Genomic DNA, 18,896 nt, shown 5'->3' on the forward strand with positions numbered 1-18,896 from the left:
CCACCAACCCTGCTGCTGCCAAGCTCGAACATTAGGACCTCTTGTGACCCCTCTGATTGCACTGAAAGCAAATCAGATCAGATGATGATGTGGTAGTGATAGTAGTTGTACAATCTCGGCTCACATGACCAGTTCGGCCGCACTTGACACAGCCCGAACTCCCTGCCTTGCACGCCCCCCTCGTGCATCTTGCCGTATTTGCCACAACGGCTGCGGCCCTACTGGCTCCTAGACCTCTGATCTGACACCTTGGGCTTCTTGCCCGAGCCCTCCTCTGGCCTCCTTTTTCTCTCCATCTCTAGGTCACTCTCTCTCTCACGAGCCCTCGCTATCATATCCTCCAGCGTCCTGCAGCTGGATCGGCTCACTAATTGTCTGATATCACTCCTCAACATCTTATGATATCGGGCCTTTTTCATCTCCTCGTCCGCCACATAATGCGGAACGAGAAGGGCCCTCTCCCTGAACATGGCGGTAATCTCTGCCACAGTCTATGTCGTCTGTCGGAGATCCTGGAACTTCCTGGCAAGCTGCTGCACCTCGATAACAGGTGCGAACTCAGCCCTGAACTTGGTCGTGAAATCACCCCAGGTCATCGCATCCAACACTGTATCATCACCAATGGCTCGCCCGACCTCCTCCCACCAATCACGTACCCTGTCCTTCAGGAAGCAGGACGCAAGTCGGACCTTGTCCCCCTCGGGACATCTACTGGTATGGAAGGCGTTGGCCACATCAGCCAACCACCTGCTACTAGCTATGGGATCCCGAGCCCCATGATAGTCAGGAGCTCCACATGCCCTGAACTCCCTGAAAGTCAAAGTGCGCAACCCCATCATGGCCGCCACCTCAGTGCGGAAGGCACTCAACCTCTCATCTAATAGCTCTAGAATCCCCTCCTTGATAGTGCCGAAGATCATAGGAGTCTGCTGAATGATGCTGCGCGTGATCTCTGAGGATATGAACTCCCTCATCTGCTCGTCTAGCTGCTCAGCTCCAAAGCCTGAGCCTGATCCCTCACCGGCACCTGAACTGCCTACTCCTGGCCTAAGGCGTAGAACCACCATACTGAAACACAACATAAAATCATCAGAAACTCATCATACTCGAGGGATCCAACATACAATAAGTTTCCCGGATTCATCTCAACGTTCCTTGATTCGAGTACGGATCCTCTACTTTCAGTAGTACGGGCCCATACTACCTTCCACATCTATCTGTACTTTCCTCAAGAATTGCCTCGACTAAACCAAGCCCCTTCTACTACTACTGCTTCACGCTTAATCTCATCCTAGACTTGCCCTAGGGTAATTCCCGACCTACTCTCCGCCATCAGCTGCATAAGAAGCCCCTGTTATCCTTCCCTAACTAGCTCGCGAATACCATTACATATTACTCAGACTAGATAATTCTTCGAATGAAAGGTCTCACACTACAACGGTTAAGACTCAAACAAGAGCTACGCAATAGCATTAAAACCTAGCCTTCTCAAATTATTTAGTCCTTATAATATGCAACTTAACGTATTCATTTACTAGTTAATTAAAAATAACTAGAACTCCTATAAGCACAAAGCAAGCAGCATTCGAGCATTGAGTAACCATAATCAAACATACTCTACTCTGGCCGACATATTACTGACTAATCAGTACTAGCATACTGCTCAAAAGCTCAAACAATTGGCGTACAAGGCATCCTTCCTAGATCCTTAGCCCAAATCTAGCATGCAGAACACATAATCATATCATGTCATATCAAAACAACTTGTATAGATAGTTTGGGAGACTTACTTGAGCTCGACTGATTGCATGCACCACACCCTTTTTCTCTTTTCAAAACTCTTTTCTCTTTTAAGTTTCTTTTCAAAATTCTTTTTATAAAAATGATTTTCTTTTGAAAACTTCTATACCTGTAAATCTCAAATTTGCTTGATGCATCGATCAGATTCAATTGATGGTGCGGAATCCCAATCAATTGGATGATGCAAGATCAAAATGGAGAAGAAGAAGAAGAAGAAGAAGAAGAAGAAGAAGATGAATCTATGGTGTATTGATGATAAGATTGATGCTCCAACACAAGATTCACACACACACACTTCTTCTCTCTAACTTTCTCTCTCTACAATATAATTATGATTGAATGACCCCTTAGACTCCTCACCCTTACATCTATATATATATATATATATATATATATATATATATATATATATATATATATATATATATATATGGACCACAAACTCAAGGCCCAAACCCAATGCTAGACTGAAAACACATGGGTTTTCGGTCCAAGCTACAAATAAACTAAATATTATTTTCGGCCCAAGACTAAAAATATTAAATGCGTAGAAAAGCAAAGTATAAACCATATTTTTGACCCAACAATCTCCCCCTTGGTTTATAGCTTTCTTTTCTTTTGACCCAACAAACTCCCCCTAGGATTATAGCTTGCATTTCTTGTCAATCATCAATCTGTGAGCTTGGCTTCAGCGTTTATCTTCGATCTCTTCACAGCTTCAAGATGAACAAATGAATCTTCGATATGAATAACTTCATCTTGAACAGTTGGGCAATTTTTCAAGATCTGACTTTGAACGCACGTTAGGTGTGGAGGTTTCTTGTAAAGATTCTTGCAAATCAGCACTTTCAGCTTGAGAATCTTTAGAGAGAACAACAGAGAGATCAATTCTTCTTGATCACTTCAGCAGTTTCATAGATAGTAGCAAATTGATTGAGGAGGCTTCAATGCAATTCGTCACATAATCTTCACAAATAGCTTCACCTTGCTTCTAGAGTTGAAAGATTGTATATTGAAAGAATAATCTTCATTTCTTGTTCCTTTTAATGAGAATTCTACGACAATCACGGATGAAGCCTTGGCTCAGAAAATCTCGATACAGTCTCCATGAGTCTCATCTATATCTGAATTCACTTTTCAAGACAAAGAAAATTTTGAGATAAAATCAAAACTAAAAGAAAACTTAGCACACAATATTTTTGGATTTTTTATATTTTCTGAAAAGAAAAACAGAAACAAAAATATTTTTGGATTTTTTGATTTTTCTGAATAAGAAATAAAATACAAATAACACTATTTTTGGATTTTTAATTTTCTTATTTTTGTTTGATTTTTAAAATTTTTAATTCTCCCCCTTAAATTTGTGCATAGAGGAAAACTATGAACAAATTTAACAAAAAAAAATAATGACTAAATTTAAAATCTTTTGGGATCAAATTTTTGAGACAGTCTCAACTTGTTTTTCAGTACCTTCACCTTCATGAATAGATCTGGTCAATTGCCGGTATTGTGGTCCACTTAAACACGAAGAATATTGACAAACTTTTCGAAATGTACCATTTAGCTGACGACGACCACGGGTATTGTTGTCCACTTAAATTAAGCAGCGAGATCTAAAGACAACTTTTTAAATGGTTCAATTTTAGTTGCACTAGAACGTATTCCCCACTTCCTGATATACCCTGGTTATCAAGAACTTCATAAGGACTCCTTACTTTAGGTGAGTAAAGAATTATTAAGAAGGAAGTCAGATTTAGAGAAGGATGCATATGCTGTGTCCCAGATCGGATCTATTCCAATCACGCAGAGGGAACAACATATGACTAACTGGAATAGAAGGATTGAGAGGTCGAATGTTGCATATGCTGTGTTCCAGGTCGGATTGTTTGAATCACGCAGAGGAGACAACATATGACTAACAGATAGAAAGGATTGCATAGATAAGGAGGTCCGTAGAGATAGAGTTGCATATGTTGCATTCCAGGTCCGATCTCTTCCAATCACGCAGAGGAAGCAACATATGACTGACAGATAGAAAGCAAGAAAATAATTTCCTACAGACCTACTTTATCAGAACCCCCCAGTCGCCCTATCAGAACCGAAATTAAGGACCTAAGTCCGTACATCGAGGAAATGTTAAGCTACATTTCTAAATGCATATTAATTTAATGTATATCGTGGGTTCCCGTGTTTATCTCACTGCTCAATCTACCCGGGCGTCGTATGGTCAGTCCAAATGATCTTATCTAAATCCACACTGTCAAATTCTTTGTGCCTACCAACACATTGAACACAGAGTCTAGACAATTCAGCTTCAGTACCTTACACTTATTTAGACTGTCCGTTTCACTCAAACTTAATATCACTTCCCAAACAATACCTACAAACGAAAAACTATGAGAAAATAAAAGATTGTCTTCAAAAAGAATCAGTTTAAGATAAACTCAGGAGAATCGAGAAGAAGACTCAAACCGTAATTCACTGATTGAATTTGCATCGAGAAGATGTGAGAACAGCACGCATAATCTCAGAACAGATCCGAAAATTCTTCACATCGTTAAGCACAAAACCCCATGTGTGATCAATTCCTTTCTTCCTTTCCCGCAAAGGACACATACCCTCACTTAAGGTTCTGAGTGTTGTACATTTGAGAGATGTCTCCTATCATGTGCTTGGAACAACAACTATCAACAAACCGAAGTCTGATGATATGCCTTCATAGCTGCTCCAGCACAAAGTGCGGAATTAGTTGGTCTTTGGAACCCATTCCATTTTGAAACTGGGTTGACCTTTGTCATCTGTGCAAGGTACTTTCTTCCATGACATATCTTGTTTATCACAAACAGAAGATGAAGAAATGTTAGAATCATTAGGAGATTTGGGAGTTTTAACCTTTGGTACCCATTTGTAGTCGGGTTTAACCCATTTCTTGTTTGTTCGGATGGTAGCCTTGGCACTAGATTTTGAATTTGAAGTCGGCCGCCGAGATGACTTTGACCTAACCGGTCTTTGTTTCACTGGAGCATCTGTGGAATTGGACTTCTTGGCAGACATTCCCTTCTTGACCGTGGGAGTTGGATTCTTGGCCTTTTTCGCATTCCAGTCGCCATTGTTTGATTGTGACCTCAAAGGGTTTCTTTTGTAAAATCTCCCTCTTGGCGCGTTCTGTCATCCTTGAGCGTAGTAGGGAACATATGCATGATTAGGACAATTTCTAGCAGTGTGTCCAGGTGTTCCACAGTGAAAACATGTATTTTTCTTCACGTAGGAATTGTTTCTTCCTGCCCCTGGTGGCGTGTCCTTACCTCGTTTCTTATTGTTCCCACATGCACACTTGCAGCAAGCCATCTGTTTCACTTGTTCTGGTGGCCTGTATTTACCAATAGCAGGTTGGTTAGAAGAAACAGATTCAGATTTCAAGGAGTCATTAGTTTGACAGTCAACAGAATCAACAGAACTAGAATTAATTTTGTTCTCCTTGTTCTCATCTTCCACTGCTTTACCTGCACAGGAAGTAGAATCATTAGTATCCTTCACCTTAATATTTTCTGGCACAACCACAGTAGGTTTCCCATACTGAAGATGTGCCTCCCTGTCCATTTCTTCGTGTGTCATAGGGACTGATGTGTAGTTATGATTAAAAGGAGGAGGAACACTATCATACCCTAGACCCTTTTGCTGGTTATTTTTAAATTTCAAACTATTTTCAATCATGGATTCAACTTTCTTACTTGACACATCGAATTTTTTGAAATTAAAATCTGCATTTGTAAACTTGTTTTTCAATGTGTCAAGCTCGGCAGTCAAATTGACAAGTTTTTCTTTAACGTGATCATAATTTTCACATTTGTTGTTGTATTCTTCTTGTAGTTTTCTAAAATCCTTGATTTTGGTCTCTAATTGAGATTTTAGAGGTTTTTGATTTTTCCTAATTATATAGCCTTCATACTTAAGATCCTCATTTTCTCTACGCAATAAATCAATTTGTTCTCGAAGAGATTGGATTGTAGCTTCACAAGATTGAGAACATGAAACTTCATTGACTTTGGTGTTTAAAGAACTCATTGTTTACCAAAAATACCCTTTGACTTGAAACCTTGAAAGTCAACCTTAAAAGTCAAATTTAAAAAGTCAAACTTAAAAGTCGAACTTGAAAAGTCAAACCTAAAAGTCAAACCGAAAAGCTAAAAGTGAAAATTTTAAGGTTAAACGAGAAAGTCAACGGTCAAACTTGAAAGTCAAAGTCAATTTTTTAGGTCAAAAGTCAATTTAGAAAGTCAAAAATTAAAAGTCAAAGCTTTGGGTTGAAAATGAAACTTTAAAATTTGAAAAATTAATTTTTGGCCAAAATTGTAAAGAATCCGAAAATAAGGTTGAAATTGCGAGGCTATTTGAACAAAATCGGGAAGGCATTAAACATCTCGCATGCTAGATGGATTAGTAAGGGCGTGGGTTGAGTATGCAAGAGACCTGAGTTCGAATCCTTGCACGACCCAAAATTTTTGAATATTCGTTGATGGCCGCAAACAAGCACCACACGCGCGAGGACCGAACACTTGCGCAACCTCGCACCGAAAACCCACCGAAGCAGAAAACCGATTTCGCCTGTTCGGACCGAAAACCGTAGACAGCTTCCGACCGCAAACCCTAATCCAAGATTTCGGCCGCCGCCAAGGTCTGACCGAAAACGTGACCGAGAACCCTCGTTTTCTGCCGAGAACAAACCTCCTGACCGAAAACTCCGAAGAAATTACCGAAAACCGTAGACAGCTTCCGACCGCAAACCCTAATCCGAGATTTCGGCCGCCGCCAAGGTCTGACCGAAAACGTGACCGAGAACCCTCGTTTTCTGCCGAGAACAAACCTCCTGACCGAAAACTCCGAAGAAATGTCCTTCGCCTTCGCTGATTCCGAAGAAAAACACGATTTTTCGACTTTTTAGCTCCAAAAACTCGATCAAAAAGGCATTTTTAAGAAGAACACGAAGAACAAACCCCCAATATTTTGTCCAAAACTATCCAAAAACGTAAGATCCTTCAAGAAAAAGTGCAAAAACGCTCCGGATCTTTCCAAAAAGATTGATACAATCCAAGCTCTGATACCAACTGTAAGTCCCAAATTTGCTTGATGTATCGATCAAATTCAATTGATGGTGCGGAATCCCAATTAATTGGATGATGCAATATCAAAATGGAGAAGAAGAAGAAGAAGAATAAGACGAATCTATGGTGTATTGATGATAAGATTGATGATGCTCCAACACAAGATTCACACACACACACACACTCTTCTTCTCTCCAACTTTCTTTCTCTACAATATGATTATGAATGAATGCCCCCTTAGACTCCTCACCCTTACATATATATATATATATATATATATATATATATATATATATATATATATATATATATATATATATATATATATATATATATATATATATATATATATATATATATATATATATATATGGACCGCAAACTCAAGACCCAAACCCAATGCTAGACCAAAAACACATGGGTTTTCGGTCCAAGCTACAAATAAACTAAATATTATTTTCGGCCCAAGACTAAAAATAATAAATGCTTAGAAAAGCAAAGTATAAACCATATTTTTGACCCAACAATACCAATTCCTTAGTTTGAGTTCAGACACACCCGAGAGTGTGCCCGAATCCCTCAAACGAAGGCTCTGTTAGAAAATAGGGGATGAATAGATTGCTTGGATTCTCTGAAAGTCGTGATTCACTATCAAATTGAAGTATTTCGATGGTACAGATCGAACACTCAATTGGATGAAATTCAGAGAACGAAATCTGAGAATGTATGTGAAAATGTTCTTCAAGATGTACCAGAAAAATGACCACAAAACAGATATATCATTCATGTCTGAAAACTGTCAATAGACAGTTACAAACTGTCATAAAAACTACTAAACCTGTCATTAAAGGGATCTCAGGGAAAAAAGGGTCAACTTTCTAAAATTGGATTTTTGATGCAGCTCGATCCCAGCCAGGGGCTCTGCCCCTTGGACCCCGCCAGGGGCTGCCGCCCCTGGGACCCTGCTCCCAGGGGCGCTGCCCCCGGACCCCCGTTCATTTAGGGGCTTCTCCCCTAAATATCAATGTACTTTGAATCTTGAAAAACTTCAACAAGTGTGCACTCCTACACCATCCTAACTTGTTCAATATTCAACAAGATCACTTTTGGTCAACAAATTTAATCCTATTACACTTAAATAATATTGATGATATAAAATCACCAACAAGCTCTACTACCAACTTGAAACATCCCAAAAATACAGTCCAAAAATTTCGTTTTAAATCATTAACAAAACCATAATTACGATTCGATATATAAAATCATAAGTTGTGATACTCAAAGCATCATATCAAAATAGGTGTCAATGTATCCAAAATCACATATCAAATATCAGAGTAACATCCCAGGCTAAAAACTGCGGTGTGTGCCATACGATCATCCCGATCCCTTCCCCTTGCTAGTGGAAGTACACGAAACCAAAACTGTAAACCGTAAGCACGAAGCTTAGTGAGCTCCCCAAACTACCACATACCATACACATAATCACATAAAACATACATTGGGCCTAGCCCACTACATCGGGCCCCGCCCGACATCGGACGAATTCGGCATCGTGCCCCGCCCGGCATCGGACCGAAGTCCGGTATACAAAGCATATCAACAACATATAACATAAACACATAACATAACACATAATACACATCGGGCATGCCCCAGCATCAAACCAAAGTTCGAAAACACATAAACAAACACATGCAAGAATCACGAAGACATCAAGCATACAAACATTCCTCGGGCTTGCCCCGGCATCGGACCATAGTCCGGAACTACTAACATCTAAACGGTTCGACAGTGTGGTTGTAGACCCATTCCTACAGGAGAAAACTCACCTTGCAAAGCTGTCTGAAATCTCGCGGTGAGGAATATATGGTAGCTGCTCCGACGTCTCCCCGGCTATCAAAATCACAATAATACTTAGTCAATATCTAAAACTCCTTCTTAGAGTAAAATGACCATTTTACCCATGGCCAAATCAACGACAAGGTCAACTCCCAGTCAACCCCAACTCATCGAGTCATCTCCTAACTCGGCGAGTTCATGAACAATTCAGACCCGTGGTCAATCTAAGTCAACTCGTCGAGCCCCTTCCCAGACTCGTCGAGTTCTCTCTGTCATATCATCGGGACATATCGACTTTAACTCGTCGAGTCCCTCCTTGGACTCGTCGAGTTCTTCAGCTTCTAAGTCCTAATCTTGTCCCACCCACTGAGTCACCTCCTAAACTCAGTGGTTTCACTCACAAAAAGAAAAGGGGGTTAGGGTTGACGACCCGACTCGTCGAGTCCAAGAACAACTCGTCGAGTCCTCTATGTGACACATCCATTCAGTCGATTCTAATCCACTCCAATGCTTCTAATTCGTAGATCTGGACTTCTTAGACTAGCATTACAAGTAAAGTTGCTAATTTTACGTGCATGTATGGTGTTATGAGGCTTAAACACCAAAACTTAGATAAAATGAAGACCTAATGCATAGAATGGGGACATGGCTGAATAAAGGTGGCAACTTTGAGCTTCTGGAGCTCAAGAGTGCCCAGGTCTGAAGTCCTTAGGTCCCCAAAAGCTCACAACTCGAGAATGGCCTTAGAAATGGCCCAAAATGACAACAAACAAGCTTAAATGAAGATTTATGTGAAAAGAAGCCAAGGTATAAGCTTTATACCTTTAACAAGTCTGAGATGTCACAAAAACTCTAGATCTTCTGCCCTCTTCTTGTGTCTTCAATCTTTTCCTTCCTTCTCCTAGCTTCAAACCACACAAAATGCAAGGAAATGGCTCAAGAATGCACAAGATCGATTAGGGTTTCGAGAGTGGGGTTGGGAGGTGATAAAGACTGGAGGGGAGGCTGAATGTGATGCTTAAATAGGGTACAAACCCTAAAGATTAGGGTTTCCTCCTGACGGACCTACTCGTCGAGTCAAGGCTTTCGACTCGCCGAGTAGACCACTTAAATTCCACGTTCAAACTGGCATCTACTCGACGAATTAGGGCTACCACTCGTCAAGTAGCTCTTACAAAATGAATACTTTAATAATTAAAAATGCGTACCAGGAGTGGGCGTTACAATCAACCATCAATAAGGTCCAAACTTTACTTCCTCAAAGCCCAAAGTCTTTACATAATCGAATTACGGTCCACAAGCCCTGAATTAAAGAACATCCCGAAACAGGGTGTTACAAAAAAAGCTCCAACTGAATACAAGACAACGCTTATATACACCAAGAATCTGGCGAATCATGTCGTAAGCACAACGTCGTGCAACGATAAATGCCACACATCGTGGTCATGTGTCATGTGTAATCTTTTGTTGCTACGTGTCGCACTAACTTGACACGTATCTCGACCTCTCAACACGTGTCAAACACTGAACACCTCGTCGTGTCATGATAATCAACACTAGCATCGCGACCTGGCATTTACTTCCATTGACCACGACATCGATCGTCGCGTCACGCACACTATATCATCACACCGCTATTTCAAAAAATAGCAACCTACTTTTTAATTTATCATTTTCTCCTTCTACACTACTAGAAAACTAGGGCAATAGCTACGGCACAATCCGTAGGTATTCCGTAGGTATAAGGCAATACCAACGGATTTGCTATGGAAATTTATACCTACGGATTTGCTACGGATTAGCTACGGAATAGCTACGGCCTATTCCGTAGGTATAATACCTACAGATTAGCTACGGAAACGAATTGCTACGGAATGCCTACGGATTGCCGACGGGTGTGAAGTTTGACTGAAATTGACTTTTTTCCTACGGAATAGCTACGGAACAGTTTAGCTACAGATTTCCTACGAATTAACGACGGATTTCATGTTTGAAAAAAATTGACTTTTTTCCTACGGAATACCTACGGACCTATTTAGCGACGGATATTCCGTTAGAAATCCGTCACTAAATTAGTAAAAAACAACTAAAAAAATTCAGTTTTTTCTGCTTAAAATGCACAAAAAAAACACAATACATTAAATTTATAAAAAATTATTACTCAGCCACAAAACTAGTAAACATTACAATATATGTTTTTGGTTATAGCATTGTACTTTGCATTTACTCAATTTATTTCATAAAAATAACTTAAATACAAACCAATACAATTCATACAAATACAATACATTTGAATGTATTATCCTACTTTGTACAAGATATAGCTCTTAAACCCTTGGTTGAAAGACCTGTAATAAAATCAAAATCCCAGATTCAATACATGAGTTAATTACAAAATAAAGGAAATGTAAAAAACAAAAAACTGTAGAGAATAGCAACGTGCTTTACTCCCGCTGCCAATTTGGGTAATGCGCTTTAATTTTTTTCCCATTAGAGCTACATACTTATGTATTTGACCAACAATTGCATTGTTTTCAATAATTTATTTATAGAATCCTAACTATATTTCTTTTATGGATAGAAGTTACTAGTCAAGTTGTTTTCAACCCTTTATAGCATCATACTTTAATTTCTTCATATTGCATTACAATAGATTTGGCATGCATTGGATTATTAAGACATTAAGATAACATGTTCACAATTTGAAAACAAATTGGTTTAAAAACTAAAATCTTAAAAAGAGTACCTGAACGGAAACCAAAAGTAGGATGTTATACAAAAAAAAAACATAAAAACTACAATGTTAATTCATGCATTTAACCCTAAAAACAACTTTCCAAGTTTCATGAAAACTATGTTGCTATATGTAGAATTTCTTACCCAAGAAATGCACCCAAGTTGTTGAACTTATGGTTTTCTGCTTTGTGGTGTATACATAAGCCTGAAACACAACAAAATGGAATTAAAAATGAAATAAAAAGACATTTGCATCGAACCTTCAATATTGACCATCACATTTTTAGCAATGTACATTCTCTTTATCAAGAGACTTTAATTAAGTATATTACTCCAATTCTCATATAACGAAATAACTATGCTCATCTAGTCATTCTAACAATCTTTCAACTCTATTCCAATAGTTATTTATGCTCCATGAAGCTTAATAACCAATTTTACCAATTATACCCTTTTTGTCCAATTTTAACAGTTTACTCCAATTTTACCCTTTGAAATTAGTCATCTTATACCCATTTTGACAATCTGCTTTCAACAAAGTTTCCAAAAATAACAAGTTATCAAGTTCATGAATACACATTTCAAGTTACAAATTCAACCTAACATTTTAACAAATTCAACCACAATTTAACCTAAAACCTCAAATTTAACCTAACATTGAACCTAAAATCTCACATTCAACAAAACAAATCAACATTATCAATGAAGTAACCATATAAAGTGGTAGACATGAAGTAATATAAAAATAAACTAGGGTTTTACCACTCTTGGAGAAGAAATCAAGCATGGAGGAGACGAGTTGCAAAGGGCCGGTGACGGCGAGAAATCGAGCAGCGGCAGCGATGCGACCGGGAAGGGGAGGAGTTCGCTGCAAAAAAAATGGAGAAGGGAGGAGCGATTCGCAGCAGAAAAATGGAGAAGGCTGAAAAAATCAACATTAAAATATCAAAAAAAAAAAAAAAACTAGGGTTTTACCTCTCTTAGAGAAGAAATCGAGCAGGGAGGAGACGGGATGCGAAGGGCCGGCGACGGCGAGATGCAACGACGAGAAATCGAGCAGCTTCAGGGGCGGAGACGGCGAGATGCGGCCGGGAAGGGGAGGAGTTCGCCGCCAAAAAATCGGAGAAGGAGGAGCGATTGGGAGCAGAAAAACGAGGAAGGAGGAGGCATTCTCGTATACGATTAAATAGGGACGACTTCCCTACAATATAAAAATGGACAAAAAAAGGTAAAAAAACATGCAGAATGAGATTCAAACTCGGGCCTCTTACGAATTAAAACCACAAACTTACCATCCGGCCGGGTATGCCACATCCTTACTAGATTAGTCTCCAATTAGTTTTATCTTGTTTACAAAAAATAAAGAAAAATTGGTTTGGGGTAAAAATTGAACTCAGATCTCATATGAGAATAACCAATACATTTACCTTTCGGCCGGGTATGCCACATCCATATCGGATTAATCTCCTACTACTTTTATAGACTTTATGTTATGGATTATCATTATTTTTATTCCCATTATTATTATTATTATTATTATTATTATTATTATTATTATTATTATTATTATTTATTATTATTTTTATTATTATTATATTCGAGTCTCAAATTTTTTTCTTGGATCGTTTTGTTTTTACATATTTAAAACACAAACAATTAAAAATCATACTAATAGTCCTAATAATAATAATATTTATAAACATAATGATAATGTATAATAATGATAACGAATGTGTTTAACACATAAACAAACGAACAATCGAAAAAAAAAACTACATTTAACACATCGACAAGGATCGAACTCGCGTCTCACACATACATAACCCACAAACTTACCAAACGGTCGGGTATGCCAAATCCTTATTAGAATAGACTCTAATTAGTTTTATCTTGTTTCCAGAAAATAAAGAAAAATGGGTTTCGAACAGAACTCGAACCCGCGTCTCATGCAGATATAACCAACATTCTCACCAAACGTCTGGGTATGCCACATCATTACTTAATTAGTCTCCCATTAGTTTTATACACTCTCTTTTCGATTATTATTATTATTATTATTATTATTATTATTATTATTATTATTATTATTATCATGTATATGGTGGTGATGATGATGATGTAGGTATACGTGTTTGTGAGATGTATGTGAACGTATTCAAAAGCATTATAGTGTTAAACCACTAAACGAGCAATGGATCCCGTATGGTCATCGTTGTGTTAATCTGCAAACAGAAAACCGTGGATCAACAAAGAGAAGAGTGAAAGGGGCACAGTCGTGGTGAACTACCCGATTAGGTCTCGGAGACGAGCCCTACCAACGCCGACAAAGAAGATGGTGGTTGCTGAGGCGGCAGGCGGTGAAGGTCGTGGTGGTGGTGATGGTGGTGGTGGTGGTGGTGGTGGTGATGATGGTGATGGTGATGGTGATGGTGATGGTGGTGGTGGTGGTGTTGGTGATGGTGGTGGTGGTGGTGATGGTGGTGGTGGTGGTGGTGGTGACGGTGGTGACGGTGGTGGTGATGGTGATGGTGATGGTGATGATGATGGTGATGGTGATGGTGATGGTGTGATGGTGATGATGGTGATGATGATGGTGATGGTGGTGGTGGTGGTGGTGATGGTGATGGTGATGGTGATGGTGATGGTGATGATGGTGATGGTGATGGTGATGACGGTGATGGTGATGGTGATGATGGTGATGATGGTGGTGGTGGTGGTGGTGATGATGATGGTGGTGGTGATGATGATGATGGTGATGATGGTGGTGGTGGTGGTGGTGATGGTGGTGATGATGGTGATGATGATGATGGTGATGATGATGATGATGATGATGGTGATGTTGATGATGATGACGACGACGTATATGAGTTTGTGAGATGTATGTGAACATTTTCATAAGCATTATAGTGTTAAACCACTAAACGAGCAATGGATCCCGTATGTGCACACGCCTTTATAAATGATATTAATAGCTATAAATTTGTGAAAATATAGATAATCATGTATAATAGAGGTGTGAAAAAAACGGAGCGAAAAAAACGACGTTTGGTGCCCGAAAAATCAAAAATAAGAAAAATTTGTAGCTAATCTGTAGCTAATTAGCTACGGAATAGCTACGGAATTCTAACGGAAAGCATATTTCGTAGCTAATCCGTAGGTAATTACCTACGGATTAGCTACGGAATATGCTTTCCGTTAGAATTCTGTAGCTATTCCGTAGCTAATTAGCTACAGATTAACTACGGATTTTTCTTATTTTTGATTTTTAGGGCGCCAAACGTCGTTTTTTTCGCTCCGTTTTTTTCACACCTCTATTATACATGATTATCTATATTTTCACAAATTTATAGCTATTAATATCATTTATAAAGGCGTGTGCACATACGGGATCCATTGCTCGTTTAGTGGTTTAACACTATAATGATTATGAATACGTTCACATACATCTCACAAACATGTATACATACATATATACACGTACACATATACCACAACTCATTCGTGTATATAAATATACATATACAAACATAATCCATCACAAGTTGGTGAAAAGTATAGGCATTACAATGTTAAACTGTGAAACGAGTACTTGATCCCGAAGGGGCACACGACTTTATGAACGATATTAATAGCTATAGGTTGGTGAAAATATAGATAATCATGTATAGTAGAGGTGTGAAAAAAACGAAGCGAAAAAAACGACGTTTGGTGCCCGAAAAATCAAAAATAAGAAAAATATGTAGCTAATCCATACTTAGCTACGGATTAGCTACGGAATTCTAACGGAAAGCATACTCCGTAGCTAATCCGTAGGTAAATAGTATCTGTAGGTATCTCGTAGCCATTCCGTAGCTAATTAGCGACGGAATAGCTACGGATTTGCATCTGTAGCTATTCCGTAGCTAATTAGCTACGGACTGATGTCTGTAGCTATTCCGTAGCTATTTCGTTACTAAATTAGGGCATCTCATTCTGTAGCTGATCCGTAGTTTAGCTACGGAAATTTTCCATAGCTATTTTCCGTAGGAAAACCCCATGTTTTCTAGTAGTGCTACTTCACAACTTAACACCAATACACCTTCTATAAACAACTTAAACAAAACTCCATGCTTTATTTATCATACTTTTCTTGTAAACAAGTTATACCCCTCAAATCAATACCTAGTATGAAAAACTAGTATTACGTAAACCTTGATTTTTATGTGAAAATTAAGCTCCACAATCTCTTAGAAGTGTAGGCAAAGTACTTCTTTTCAATGGTGAGTTTACATGTCCATATACCTTATTTTATGAGTTGAATTTGGTTTTCATATGATAACTGATTTCTATATGTACAAAAACTAGTTGTTTGCATACATGAAAATCATTTTTGAGTATTTATTTGATTTGAGAGAAGCCTATGCTTATTTGAAATTGTTTGGAAGTATCCTTGATATTGGTTTTCATATAATATCATTGATTAAAATTTGTATACTAGTGTTGTAATTTCCCCCTCTCCACTCATTTCCGATGTTCATGTTTTCACCAAAGATAGGTTTGCAACCGGCACAACAATGACCATGTCATGCTACCGTGTTCCACATCCACACCACCACTATTTGTTTGTTATCGTTCCACCTTGTGCTCTAGGGTATCCAGGGTCGGTCCAGACGGTGGGCAACCCGGGCGACCGCCCAGGGCCCACGTCTCCAGGGGGCCCAAAATTTCTAGGCTATGTACTATATATATATATATATATATATATATATATATATATATATATATATATATATATATATATATATATATATATATATATATATATATATATATAAATGATTTTTAGAACCTAAAGTTGGTTCAAACTCAAAATAGCTCAAAAGATAAATAATTTGACTTGCTTGTTATTGCTAATCAAACAAGTCTATAGTGAAAAATAAATGATATTTTTTTGAATATTTATTATATTTGTCTTTGAGGGGCCTTTTTTTTTTCTTTTCGCCCCGGGCCCCATATACATTTGGACCGGCCCGTATCTGTGTTGTTTTATAATCCTCGAAGCTGATAAGATAATGTTACTAGTCATATTGATGATAATGTTACTAGTCATGGTGATGCTACCTCCAATTTCTTTGAGATAGACTCCTTGAAACCTTACCCACGTCTTTTGGCCAACCACCTCCAAGATTTCATTTTTTATTATTTTAATGTCACATTTCGGATAAAGGGTTTCAACTTCTAGCTAATAACAATCTTACCTTCAACTCTTAAAATCTATCAACTTAAAATAACAATTAATTTATTGTTTATTTATTTATTTTAAATTTTTGGCTTGTTGTAATTATAGGCACTTGAAACTAACGATTTAACAAAGGATCGACATGCCACACTAAAAAATGGCGAGGAAAGGAGGATCATCATAAATAAGTCTGCAGAAAAACTTAAAACATTCAATGTACACAACTCAAAGGACTCAGATTCAGGAGGAGAGACGGATCACTGTGGCGGGAAAAAGAAAGTAGAAGACACAAAAGCCACAACGATGGTGGCGAATGAGTTTTTCTGGTCGTATTCAGATGAACCACACGCTTCTCGCCGCCGTCAGATCCTCGCCCAGTACCCCCAAATCAGACAACTCTTTGGTCCTGATCCATGGGCTCTCCTCAAGGTATTCATCTCTATCCATTCTTTCACTTTCTTCTTATCATACGAGTTTTAAGCCCTATGATCAGATGAGATCATTTATGATCTTTATTCAAGAAATCAACCACAGTAAACTTCGAATGGTCTTTCTTTGATTTATCTACGAGTTTCTAATGATTTCTTGATGCGATCTCATGAATATGCGTATCTGCATTTAGGGTTTCTTCAACTACTTTTTGACAATGATTTACAGTTTGGCAACACTTTTTGTATTAGGGTTTTTGTTTGTAGTCGTTCTTTACGTGATTGAATCAGTTTCTTGACTTTCTTAATGAATCTGGGTTTCTGAAGTTAGGGTTTCTTGATTTTGTTAGTGTTTGTTTAGTCTTACACTTTTGAAATTAAGTATATCCATACGTAATTAAAGAATCTTTCTTGATGTTTTTTCATAGGTAACTCTTGTTGTTTCGCTTCAACTATGCACCGCCGTATACCTCCACGACGTTGGGTGGACGAAGATACTCACGGTGGCCTACTTTTTTGGATCTTTTCTCAACCACAATCTTTTCTTAGCCATTCATGAACTAAGTCACAATCTTGCTTTCTCTAATCCTCTCTATAACCGTTGCCTTGGGATCTTCGCTAACCTCCCTATTGGGGTACCAATGTCAGTCACTTTCCAAAAATACCACCTTGAACACCACCGTTACCAAGGTGTTGACGGGGTTGACACAGACATCCCTACCCTAATAGAAGCACGCCTGGTAAAAAACATCGTCACTAAATGCATATGGGTACTCTTACAACTATTCTTTTACGCCCTTAGACCATTACTAATCAACCCTAAACGCCCTGGAAAATGGGAATTCTTGAATCTTATCATCCAAATCGGCCTTGATGCTTGTATGATTTGCTTCTCGGGGTGGAGATCTTTCAGTTACATGATCCTTTCAACGTTTGTTGGAGGTGGAATGCACCCGATGGCGGGGCATTTCATCTCCGAGCACTACGTATTCGACAAGAAAGAAGGTCAGGAGACGTATTCATATTATGGTCCGTTAAATATAATGTCATGGCACGTAGGGTACCATAACGAGCACCATGATTTTCCAAGAATCCCAGGTTGTAGGCTTCATAAAGTAAGGGAAATCGCACCCGAATACTACGAAAACTTAGATTCTTATAGGTCTTGGAGCCATGTGATATATTCTTACATAGCAGATAATTCTTTGGGACCATTTAGCAGGATGAAGAGAAACCTCTCCACAAAGAACAAGTAGGAAAATTTCATTCTTTTAGTGTTTTCCTTACATTTTTTTAGTGATGAAGGTTACATTTCCGATGTGATCATTTCAAGCATTGGTTTGTGATATTTAATATGAAAAGTTTAAGAAATGCTTGACTTGCATATGATTCCAATTCGTTGGTCTTAAAAGGTTTATCTCGTAAAATTGAAACAAAAAACCATACAAAATCATGCATGTTTTATTAAGTAAAATCTCAAAAAGTTTGTCTTTGGTTTATGGTTAGAGTATATAATCTTGTGAATTAAAGCTAATAGCATGTAGTTTTCTATAATGAACAAAAATGTCAATTTATATTGCAAGCATAACTAAAAGATATACCTATAACATTATTTTGGAAATCTTATTGTAACTTTTTAAATAACTATGAATATATGTAGGGGTCTTTGTACGAATAATTGGTATCAATTCACTTTTAACTAATGACATGAAATAGTTTAGTCATGTAGAATTGCATATTTATACAATCACACAACACCTAAATTTTAC

General features: G+C 38.2%; 1 protein-coding gene and 1 long non-coding RNA gene across 2 annotated transcripts; one reads left to right on the forward strand and one right to left on the reverse strand.

Moving 5' to 3' along the window:
• Window positions 1–10,879: 10,879 nt before the first annotated feature.
• LOC145109645 (uncharacterized) lies at window positions 10,880–12,674 on the reverse strand. Its single transcript, XR_013709117.1, has 4 exons — window positions 12,457–12,674; window positions 12,244–12,349; window positions 11,626–11,686; window positions 10,880–11,093 (listed from the first exon to the last, which is right to left on the reverse strand). It is a non-coding gene; the product is annotated as an uncharacterized LOC145109645 (long non-coding RNA).
• Window positions 12,675–16,926: 4,252 nt separating this feature from the next.
• Window positions 16,927–18,498, forward strand: DES-1-LIKE (fatty acid desaturase family protein). The gene is made up of 2 exons (XM_079046852.1): window positions 16,927–17,128; window positions 17,556–18,498. Exons 1-2 carry the CDS (start codon window positions 17,003–17,005, stop codon window positions 18,381–18,383), a joined length of 954 nt encoding a protein of 317 aa, XP_078902978.1. The 5' UTR covers window positions 16,927–17,002; the 3' UTR covers window positions 18,384–18,498.
• Window positions 18,499–18,896: the final 398 nt, after the last annotated feature.

The sequence above is a fragment of the Lactuca virosa genome, chromosome 1, assembly GCF_052849685.1.
Source record: "Lactuca virosa cultivar CGN04683 chromosome 1, Lactuca_virosa_CGN04683_v6, whole genome shotgun sequence".
Lineage (NCBI taxonomy): Eukaryota > Viridiplantae > Streptophyta > Magnoliopsida > Asterales > Asteraceae > Lactuca > Lactuca virosa.

What these genes read in the sequence shown, in the direction of transcription:
- DES-1-LIKE (XM_079046852.1), top strand. Translation starts at nt 17,003, where the DNA reads ATGGTGGCGAATGAGTTTTTCTGGTCGTATTCAGATGAACCACACGCT. An exon ending in ATCCATGGGCTCTCCTCAAG is followed by an intron (nt 17,129 to 17,555) that starts GTATTCATCTCT and finishes GTTTTTTCATAG; the next exon opens with GTAACTCTTGTTGTTTCGCT.